The sequence below is a fragment of the Ipomoea nil genome, unplaced genomic scaffold (genome assembly GCF_001879475.1).
Source record: "Ipomoea nil cultivar Tokyo-kokei standard unplaced genomic scaffold, Asagao_1.1 scaffold2403, whole genome shotgun sequence".
Classification (NCBI taxonomy): domain Eukaryota; kingdom Viridiplantae; phylum Streptophyta; class Magnoliopsida; order Solanales; family Convolvulaceae; genus Ipomoea; species Ipomoea nil.
Genome location: NW_017618831.1, coordinates 770,399 through 782,232, shown reverse-complemented (window position 1 = coordinate 782,232; position 11,834 = coordinate 770,399). Strand labels below are relative to the sequence as shown.

Here is an 11,834-nt window from a genome sequence, read left to right as displayed (position 1 = left end):
TCTCATAACTAAATTGTGCAAAGTTTAACTTAAAACAAACTCACATTTTTCCGCTGCGTATAACTTCCGAAAGGAATTGTTTTCAAAATTTAAGTAGAGTCTATTCACCCCCCTAGACTCTCTTTCGACCCTACCGAGACCAACATACTACAACGTAATAGAGTCAGTAGCATTCAAAAAAAATTAATCTGTTCTGCAATATAATTAGTTGAAAATAAATTTGCAATGGTGCTCATCAAGTTATTTCAAAAGATCGATCAAATAATGAAAATCATCAGGCTTAGCTTGAATACTTTATCCATGGTGCGTTCATCTAACACATTCCAAAACATACGTTTATTGAATTAAAGTAATGAAAGCTTGAAATGTACAAGAACACGTACATATTAGGCTAATTGCACACGTTCCTGTCACAAGATGAAAATATAAAAGTTGAAACACAAAGCATATATAACAAAGTTCATCCCATCCCTCAAACAAAGAACGCATTTCTTATCTTCTGTAACTCTCTGGCGACATCTTTAATGTTTCCACGATCCATTGGTGATCTAGAAGCACAACAGAGCCCCAGTTTGAACACGGAGATGAAGAAATCATCCATCTTTCTCTCTTCAATTTCCACCAACTTGCCAGGATTTTTCAACTGTTCTTTCCCTCTTATTCCATGATTGCTGCTTTCTTGGCATGCTAGAAGCAATGGGTCTACAATCTTCATCACTTCATCTGGCAATGCTGTCTCAACGTATTCAAAAAGGCTACTACAACCGTCACTAGAAAAATCATAAGTGGGTCTCTTTCCAGTGAGTATTTCCAATAAAAAGATTCCATAACTGTATACATCTCCACAAGTTGTTGCATTTGCTCCCGTCCCGTATTCTTGATCCAAATATTTGTCAAGAAAAAATGATCAAATGTAAGAGTAAAACCATGGAACCTAATCTAGTCAACTTTGAAAGTTGATAACCAAAAGTTATTAAAATAAAAAATAAAAACAATAATTAAAAGACAAACTTGAAAATGATTAAGTTTTTAATTAATGATATTCTAAGTACCTGGTGCAATGTAGCCAATTGACCCCTTTAATTCAAGCGTACTACTCTTTCCTGGTGAATCTCCAATTGTACGTGAATAAAGCCTTGATAACCCAAAATCTCCAACATGAGCGGTAAAGTCTTTGTCAAGAAGAATGTTACTGGGCTTTAGATCACAATGAATAACAGGGGGTTCACAATCATTGTGGAGATAATCCAATGCCGAAGCAACATCAATTGTAATGTTTAATCTTTGAACAACACTCAAAACATTTGTCCTTTCACCATCTGAATGTGGATGCAACCATGCATCGAGATCCCCATTTTCCATAAACTCATAAACTAAAGCTTTGAATTCATTACCCATGAAATCGCAGCTTGAGCAACAAGTCAAAATAGGAACAAGATTTCGATGGCGTATGTTCCTTAACACTTTACACTCTGCAAGAAAGCTCTTTGAAGCACCATTCTTTAGGAGGTCAAGTACCTTTACTGCAACTATTTGTTCCCCACCTTGCTTAAACAACCTTCCTTTGTAAACAAAGCCAAAACTTCCAGAACCAATCAAATTTGTTTCATTGAAGCCTCCAGTTGCTTGGTGCAAATAACAGTAAGAGATCTTGGAAAGCTTTTCATTGGTCGACTGCTCATCAGAGAAGAACTCCTTACTTTTGTCATTCTTCTTGCAATAATTCAGTGTTAGAAAAGCAAGGAATGATGCAAAAGTTAGAGCCAGGCTGACACATGCGAAGACTACAACAGCCATAAGCTTTGGATGCTTTCTATGTTTTCTTTCCTTCACAGGACATGGAGGTAGCTTTAACTCAGGTACACCACCACAGAGTTTATTGTTTCCCAGCAATGATATATTGGTTGCCATGGCAAACACTCCCGCTTTGGGAACCTCGCCCTCTAAGTCATTGAAGGAAAGGTTCAAAAATTGCAAGAAGCTGAGGTTTTGAAATTCTCTGGGTATCTCTCCAGTCAACTTGTTGTTCGAAATGTCCAGATAAATAATGCTTTTTAGAGAAACTAAAGAAGGTGGGATTTTTCCTTCAAAGAGGTTATCTTGGATAAAAAGATATTCAAGACTCAAACAATCGCCAAGTGATTCTGGAATTTTGCCTGATAACTTGTTACTTGAGATGTCTAGGTAAGATAATGTTTTCAATTTGCCCACATCAGGAGATAATGAGCCAGTGAAAGAATTATGGGAAAGATCAAGTTTCACAGATAAGGATGACAAATAGAAAACTTGTTGAGGAATGATGCCATCAAGTTTGTTATGCCCCAAGTTCAAGTCATTCAACACCCAAAGGTTCCCCACATTTTGAGGCATATTTCCATGTAAATTATTATTACCTATATAAAGATAAGTTAGCCGTGTGAGGTTAAAAAGAGTAGGTGGTATTTCTCCAGAAAATCGGTTTTGTTGTAAACTCAAGAATTGTAGTTTTTGCAATTCACCTATCTCGCTGGGAATATCACCCGATAAAATGTTTATTCCTAGACCTAAAGAGATCAAGTTAGCTAGATTTTTTATTCCCACCGGCACACTCCCAGATATCCTATTTTGATATACATCAAATTGAGAGAGTTGGGATGAGAAGTTACCTATGGTGTTTGGCAATTTACCTTCAAATCTATTTTCACTGATAGAAAATATATCTAAGTTACTACAATTGGACAGAGATGGTAGAAAAGCCAAGTCATCAAGGGGACCATTGCCACCAAGGAGATTGATTTCTAAGTTCAACCTTAAAAGATGTTTTAACATTCCAAGATTATGAGGGACTTTACCTACAAGATTGTTTTGTGACACCTCAAGAATTTGAAGCTGAGAGGCATTGGGAAATGAAATAGGGAGAGGTCCATGGAATCTATTGCCACCAAAATAGATTCCTTTCAAGTTTGGCATGGTGTCTCCTGCGTAGCTTGGGATAGTCCCTTGAAGTGAGTTTTCTGGGACTGAAAATACTGTGAGTGAAGTCAGATTGAAGAAAGCAGAAGACAGTGTACCAGTGAAGTTGTTGATGCCAAGTGAAAGGATATTTAGATTCCAACACTGTGTAATCTCATGCGGAATATTCCCCTCCAAATGATTTTCATCCAAAGCCAGATAGTTGAGTGATGATAAATTCCCAAAAGCCTGAGGAATTTCACCTTTCAGTTGATTTTTAATGATGTGAAGAACTTGTAGCTTCTTCAAATGGTGTAGGTCTGTTGGGAGCTTCCCATGGAGGCGATTTATAGACAATTTGAGTGCCCGAAGTTGCAAGCAGCTGCTAAGATTAACTGCAGCTAGTTCTCCAGTAAGTGCATTGAAAGATAGCCTTAAGAATCTTAGTCGAAACAAACGGCCAATTTCACTGGGAATTTCACCATGCAAACCATTCCTGCTAAGATCAATGTCCCTGAGGAAAGTGAGGTTTCCAATGTGAGGAGATATGGTTCCCACCAGCCCCTTCTCTGGAAGCCTCAATGCCACAACTCGTTGGTGGCGGCGACCGCAAATCACTCCTTGCCAGCGACAATGATGCTGGGAGTGATTCCATGAGTTAAGTGGATCCTCAGAAATCCGATGCTTCAAATCCAAGAGGGCAATTCTATCGGTTTCATTATTTGAGTACTGGCCCAGAATTAATGCTGCTGATACAGTAGTGGAAGTGGGAATCTGGGTAAAACATATTAGGCAAAACAGAAGAAGATGGACAGTCAAAAGTAGTGAAGACGATGAAGATGAAGATGAAAAAAGTGATATGTTTTTTGCATGGTTCATCTTCTTCATCACCTCAATATGAAGATGGGTTTAGATAAGAGATGGAGTGATGATATGTTAATCTCAGTGGCCACTGCTTATTTATATACATATGCATGCTAATTAAAATAGACTCCGGTCAACCATTATTATTATTTTTTTAATATATACGTACGTGTTTAACAAGTCCATAATACTTTAGTACTAATTAATTGCAGTAAAAGTACTTTTTTTGTGATTATGAAAACGAGTTAATCCCATACGAAGTACTTTTATATATTTTAGCATTTAATTTCTTGTCCAGGGAAAAAGATAAATCTCATAGTGGAAGACTGGAATAAGGTGGTTAACGCTCTATATTAATTTTATACTAATTTAGACATTCATTATATTCCCTGTCTGTTTGATTATGGGTATGAATGCAATTTGAGGTGGGGCTAATCGTGATGGACGGAAGCTAAGGTAAGAAAGCAAGAAGATCGACTAAGACTTTGTATTTATTATTATTACTAGCAATCGTAAATGCCCAATATTAAAATATTTGTAAGTAACAAAATTTTAAAAATTAGTTAAAATTATGTTTTACAATTTCTTAAAGTGATGATACTTTTGAATTATCATATTTGTTGAATAATATAGTGATCAAAACAAAAAAATAAATAAATACATTATATTTTTATATAATAATAATTTACAAATAATACTATGCTAAGACTCACATATATGATATATTGATATGGATACACAAATAATATATATATATATATATATATATATATATATATATATATATATATATGATACACATATATAATTTAACATTCATATAAATATTTAATTAAAATATAATTTATAATTAAATTAATTGTTATATGATAATTTTAATAAAATGATAATTAAAAATAGGAAAAAGATATGATAGATGTAGGTGTATGGTAAGATTGATAGATATATTAAAAACTAACGGTGTTATAACGGTGTAAGGGCGATTTTGTCCAATGCAAATGAATGTACAACAATTAAAGCAAAATGTATATATTTATTAGCATATAAAAAAGGGACAAAAATCAAGGACATAACTTGTATTGACATTTATTATGTTTTTAGATTATTATCATTATCATTATCATGATGTGTTTCTTAAATATTCGAAGTTCTATAAAGTTCACTAGTTCAGCATATACATAGCTTGGAGCAACTTAATCAAGTTGATTGGATCATTGACTTACTATTATGTCAAAAGTTATAACTAGTAAAAAAAATGTATTGTATTTTCTTATATTTGTAAAATAATCAATGTCAGGTTTCAATAGGAGATGTTAGACTTAACCTTCAAAACCTTTGTTGAACAATATTCAAGCTATTTATACAAAGTCATAATTGTTATCTGTGCATATATCATTTGGTAACTAAGCAGTCATGTAATGAACACAGAACGATCTATTCTTTCGCCTTTTACTAAAAAAAAAATATATCATTTGGTAACTAACATCGGATCTTAAGGAAGTCGTAACATCCTTGATAGCTAACATAGTCTTTCGAAATAATGTCTCAACAATTGTTATACCATGGACCAGGGTCTATCTTGAATTGTGGACTATGGTCCAAAACGCCATTTAGATTATGTATTTGCAGTTAACATATTATGTACATTTAGTTAATAAATTATGTATATGCAATTAACATATTATGTACATTTCGTTAACATATTATGTACATTTTATGAAGTTAATAAATTATATACATATAGTTAACATATTATGTACTTTCAATTTATTTATAAATACATAATCTATTAACTGATATACATAATATATTAATTACATGTACATAATTTAACTACATGTCTCCATGAATGGGTCAACTTCATAGTTGGGCCAAACATGTTACGACATTTGCCAATTAGATTATTGATAAATTAAACATTATATTGTACCTTTTTTGTACACTTACAAATTATTTTTATATTTTTCTTTATTTTCGATGTATTAATTACTTTATAAATTAAAAGTGGAAGTAAATTGAATGGAAATGTGAAAAGAATTTGGGTTAATTTCCAGAACAAACGTGACGAGGGGGAAATGGAAAGCTACTAACTAAAGCATGCAACATCTTCAATAAATTAAAACTACTTTGTTAAAGCTACTTCAAACAAAGGGAGATGCGGACCGGCTATATATTATACAAAATAATGTACATTCAATACTTAAATAATATATTTTACTTGAATATAATGTAAAATTTTAATATATTAAAAGTATATTATTTGTGTTTTGAATGTACATTATTTGATAGTATAATCCATATAGCTGTATAGACCATGGTCCACACAAGAATGATGGATATTATACCCGACAAATACTTCGTCAGGAAAACACAACACTTGATATATATATCATCAGGGTGTTTAATGTCCAATAATTAACAACCACAATTATTTCTTGTTATTGAGACCAATTTTTCTACATTGTCCTGTAAATAATAAATATAAAAAAAAAAAAAAAAAAAAAAAAAAAAAAAAAAAAAAACGATATGCATACATGGAATGACAGATAATGATGAGTTAAGTCAATTTAACAAGACATTATTCTACTCGAATTCATATATAAAATTTAAATCAAATCACAACACTTAATATAAGAACATATATAGAAAATATTGCAGCTTGTTCCCCATGGAACAAAAGAAGAATCCAAGAAAAAGGTTACATCAAAAGAAATTTAGAGCAACATATATTACGCAAATTGAAAAACAACAAGCTTTTATTAATTACTAGCTAGTTCACCCATGGAAATATTGTATGTCACAAGACATGTTTGTTTAATTTTATGCAAAGAAGGCCTTCTTTATCTTGTGTAATTCCCTGCTCACTTCATTCATATGCATGCGATCCATTGGTGATGTTGAAGCACAAGTGAGTCCAATTTTAAAGATGGAGAGGAAAAAGTTATGCACCTTGCTCTCTTCAATTTTCACCAAATTGTCCTGATTCTCCAACTCTTCATTTTGTCTTATTCCAAGGTTGCTTTCTAGGCATGCTAGAAGCAATGGGTCAACAATTTTCGTCACTTGCTCCAATAATGCTGCCTCAACATACTCATAGAGACTCTTACATTCACCATTCATGAATAAAGCATTTGTGGGTGTTTTAGCTGTGAACATTTCTAACAAAAGGATTCCAAAGCTATATACATCTCCAAAAGCTGATGCCTTTGCTCCTATCCCGTACTCTAAATCAAAATTATTTGTGAAAACAAACAGAGCAAGTGAACAAAAATTAATAGAGCATTTTAATTTTTGGAAAAGAACTTCTTCAACATAAGATATTATATATGAATATGACTTTTTCTCTTAAGCTAGCTAGTTATGGAAACAAGTGGTAAAATTTTATGATGACAATATTCTTACCTGGTGGAACATAACCAATTGACCCCTTTAATCCAATGGTAGTACTTTGTTCACCAATTGGATCTCGCGAATAAAGTCTTGATATACCAAAGTCTCCAACATGAGCAGTTAAGTCTTTGTCAAGCAGAATGTTACTTGGTTTTAGATCACAATGAATAACCGTCGGCTCACAATCATCATAGAGATAATGCAATGCAGAAGCTACATCAATTGCAATGTTTAACCTTTGAAGAACACTTAGAACGGTTGTCCTTGCATTAGATGAATGTGTATGCAACCACATATCCAAATCCCCATTTTCCATGAACTCATAAACCAAAGTTTTGAATTCATTACCTGCAAAATCACAACTCGAGCAGCAAGTCAAAATTGGAACAAGATTTCGATGGCGTATGTTCCTCAACACTCTACACTCTGCAAGAAAGCTCTTTGAAGCTCCATTTTTTAAAAGGTCAAGTACTTTCACCGCAATCGTTTGTTCTCCTCCACCTTGCTCAAATCTTCCTTTGTAAACAGAGCCAAAACTTCCCGAACCGATCAAATTTGTCTCAGAGAAACCATCAGTAGCTTGATGCAGGTCTCTATAAGGTATTTTGTAAAGCTTTTCAACTTTGGATGGCTTAGCTGACTCCATCCTTTTTTGCTTCCTCCAACACAATGTTAGAATAGCAATGAATGATGCAAACACCAGAGCCGAGCAGATACATGTGAAGATAACAATCATAAGCTTTAAATGATTTTTGTGTTTTGTTTTCTTCACATGACATGGAGGCAGCTTTAGCTCAGGTATACCACCACAAAGTTTTTTGTTTCCAACCAATGATACATGGTTTGCCTTAGCAAAAATTCCATTTGTTGGCACCTCACCTTCCAGATCATTGAAAGAAAGATTCAAATATTGCAAGAAAGAGAGGTCTTGGAGTTCTCTTGGTATCTCTCCTGTCAACTTGTTGTTTGAGAAATCTAAATGCCTAATGCCTTTTAGGGAAACCATAGAAGGTGGAATTTTTCCTTCAAAGTGATTGGCATGCATATCAAGATATTCAAGGCTCAAACAATCCCCTATTGTTTCTGGAATTTTGCCCGATAATTTATTTCTAGAGATGTTTAAGGTATTCAGTTTCTTCAATTTGCCCACATCAGGAGATAACAGGCCAGTGAATGAATTACTAGAGAGGTCAAGGTACTTAGACAAAGATGGCAAATCAAAAATTTTTCCAGGAATGACGCCATCGAGTCTATTATGTGACAAGTACAATTCATTCAAATTCCAAAGGTTTCCCACACTTGAAGGTAGGTAGCCATCTAAGTTGTTGTGGTCCATAAATAGAGAAGATAAAGAGGTGATGTTAAAAAGAACAAGTGGTATTTTTCCAGAGAACTGGTTTTTTTGCAAGTCTAGTACTTGTAGATTTTTTAAGTCACCTATCTCACTAGGAATAACACCTGATAAATGGTTATCTTCTAGTTCTAAATCAATCAAGCTAGCTAGATTATTTATTCCTATTGGCATCGTTCCAGAAAACTTATTCCCCGCTAAACTCAAAAAAGAGAGTTTGGACGAGAGGTTAGCTACGGTGTTTGGCAATTTGCCTACAAATCTATTTCCAGCAATGGAAAATTGTGTTAAATCACTACAATTTGAAAGAGAGGTTATGAAAGCCAAGTCATTGCCACCAAGAAAATTGTATTGAAGGTTCAAACGCTGGAGATCTTTTAACCTCCCAATATCGTCTGGAACTTTGCCTACAAAATAGTTTTGTGATAACTCAAGAAGTTGAAGCTTAGAGGCATTGAGAAATGAAGTGGGGATAGTCCCATGAAATTTGTTGATACCAAAATAGAAACCTCTCAAGTTAGGCATGGTGTCTCCTATGGTGCTTGGAATGGTCCCTTGGAGCGAGTTTTGTGTAATTGAAAAGTTGATAATGGAAGTCATATTGAAGAAAGTAGAAGATAGTGTACCAGTGAGATTGTTGGCACCCAGTGAAAGCAAAAGCAAACCGCGACACTTTGTAATCTCTTCAGGAATGTTCCCCTCCAGATGATTATACTCCATTCCCAATCCTGAAAGGGATGAAAGATTCCCAAAAGATGGAGGGATTTCACCTGTCAATTGGTTTGCATCAAGAGAGAGACTTTGCAGCTTCTGCAAATTAGCTAGCTCGCCAGGGAGCTTCCCATGGAGGCCATTTAGGTAAAGGAAGATTTCCCTGAGTTGTAAGCAACTGCTAAGATTAGCCGCGAGTAGTTCTCCAGTTAGTGCGTTGACAGACAGGTCGAGAGATCTTAGTCGAAACAAACGACCAATCTCTCCTGGGATTTGGCCGGACAGCTTATTGGTACTGAGATTCAGTTGTCTGAGGAAAGTGAGGTTTCCTATGTGAGGAGATATGGTTCCGACCAAACCCATATCAGCAAGCCTCAATGCCACAACTCGTTGGTTTTGGCGACCGCAACTCACTCCTTGCCAGTGACAATGATGTTGGGAATCATTCCAGGAGTTAAGTAATACTCCATGGGAATCATCGAAAATCCGATGTTTAAAATCTATAAGGGCAATTCTGTCGGTTTCATTTGAGAACTGGAGAATTGTAGATACAGTGAAACTGGGGAGGATAACAAATACTAGGCAATAAAGAAGATGTTTCATCTTCTTCTTCAACTCAATGTGTTGGGTTTGGATACATAAAGCTTATGATAAACTAAGTTACTAATGAGTTGATATATACACACACATACTCTAAACTCCGCCACCATTCACGACTTCAAATTTTCTTACAACTTGCCTGACAACCTTCTCGCCCATTACACTAATTAAAACTTTTTATAGCAAGTTGCCTAACAAGATATGCACCATAATGACACAACTCCAACAAAGTTGGTTGGATAGTTGGCTTGTTAATCACAAAGTTCGGCTTTCTTAGTTTGTGAAATCTATCTATTTGTCTTTTTTTAAAATTGAACTGGTTAGATAGTCGGATTCCTTAGCTAATCACAAAGTTCGACTGATTTACCTCATTGTGCTTCTTTATCGATCAGCTATAGTCACAAGACAGACTTTATCTTTTTAAAGAACCAATAACGCCTCCACTGAGGCTCGAACTCATAATCTTCCAAATGGAAGTCCAACCCGGGTACCATTAGACCACATAGTCCTGGTAGACAGACTTTATCTAAAATGCAGCTTGCTTTGAATTTTTTGAAAATCAAAGATGGTCCCGAATTACATTTATTTAGTCCGAATTACATTTATTTAGTGGGTTTTGGATTCTTTAAAAAAAAATGAACAAGTTGCACCATGGGTCCATGGGTGTGTCACTTTTCTTTTGGAGTATTAGATTTTATATATATAGTGCAGGAAGGATGGGATATTGCCATATTGGGATGTTACGCCAAAATGGACTCAATCATCACCTTTTGGGATTTCTAATGAGCTGCTTTTTGACGTAGTTGGAAACCGGTGGCAAATACAACGTGCGACTTTAGCTTTCCCTTTTAGTTTTATATCTGAGTCTCTTTATATATATATATATATATATATATATATATATATAGGATCAGAACACTTGCATAGGTGAGAACATGAGAACAAATCGTGTGCATCCATCTAATATTTTTTAATGATCTAGATTAGATTATGTGTGTGCGAACGCGAATTGAATGTCTAAAAACACAATTAAGAAAATTTTTAGGTCCCGTTTAGTTTGCGGAAAATATTTGAAAGAAAATAGAATTGGAATTTCATAGAAAAGAAATCATGGTAAAATTTTATGATGTTAATATTCTTACCTGGTGGAACATAACCAATTGACCCCTTTAATCCAATGGTAGTACTTTGTTCACCAATTGGATCTCGCGAATAAAGTCTTTGTAAGTATTTTTCCTAAATACAATATATTATAATATATTGTATTATTGGGTGGTTGTGGTGCAAGTAGGAGATTGAGTCAATTAGTGACTTAATCTGTTATGCAACTCAGGATATTCAGTTAAGCTTTAACTGAATATCTGCCTATGTTGATGGCATGTAGGCTTCTAAGCAAAATAGTCCTCCCACAGCTCCCGTGTTCAGGACACGCACCATCACGTATTCGGGAGAGAAGTGGTAGACAAAACGACACTAACCTTTATTCTGCAGGTTTACCATCTCGTGGCAATACCAACGGCTATGGCTGGGGATATTTGGGCGATCCTAAAGCTTCCGCTGTAACGAGGCAGGTTACTCGTTTACTACAGTTTGTGTTAGTCTTAATATTATTATCTAACATTTGGTATCAGAGCCCTAAAAATCTCTGCCTAGTTGTTTGTATTATTGAATACAAAAATCTGTTTTTCATCGAAACTATTGTCGTATACATTGATTTTTGGTATATGTTGTTTTTCGAAATTTTGTTCGGCTTGGGATTTAATTATGTGCATTAAGAATAATTAATTTCCTTTTGGATATAAAAATTGTTGTTTTTTGGGAACTAAACATCGCCGGATTTTTTTTGTTGTTCCCCATTTTTGGTCTCTGTTTTCCGTCGCATGTAACGAGACCATATCGCAGGTGTTCCGGATTTTCCGGCGATCTCCATCGACGACGAGCTGGGCGATGTCAGGCATTGGTCATTGGCGTCGTCCTCGTGATCAGT

The 11,834-nt window shown here is 34.7% G+C and overlaps 1 protein-coding gene across 1 annotated transcript; it reads right to left on the bottom strand.

The window, feature by feature from the left end:
- Positions 1-343: 343 nt before the first annotated feature.
- On the bottom strand, positions 344-10,006 carry LOC109152221 (probable LRR receptor-like serine/threonine-protein kinase At3g47570). The gene is made up of 4 exons (XM_019299809.1): positions 9,987-10,006; positions 7,687-9,806; positions 1,053-1,544; positions 344-876 (listed from the first exon to the last, which is right to left on the bottom strand). Exons 1-4 carry the CDS (start codon positions 10,004-10,006, stop codon positions 473-475), a joined length of 3,036 nt encoding a protein of 1,011 aa, XP_019155354.1. The 3' UTR covers positions 344-472.
- Positions 10,007-11,834: the final 1,828 nt, after the last annotated feature.

Bases quoted from the DNA above. Each gene is read 5' to 3' on its own strand.
- LOC109152221 (XM_019299809.1), bottom strand. From the start codon at position 10,006: ATGGGCGAGAAGGTTGTCAG. The intron at 9,807-9,986 runs GCAAGTTGTAAG...TATCCTCCCCAG, and splicing joins ATGGGCGAGAAGGTTGTCAG to TTTCACTGTATCTACAATTC. The intron at 877-1,052 runs GTACTTAGAATA...ATTTGGATCAAG, and splicing joins AATTGGCTACATTGCACCAG to AATACGGGACGGGAGCAAAT.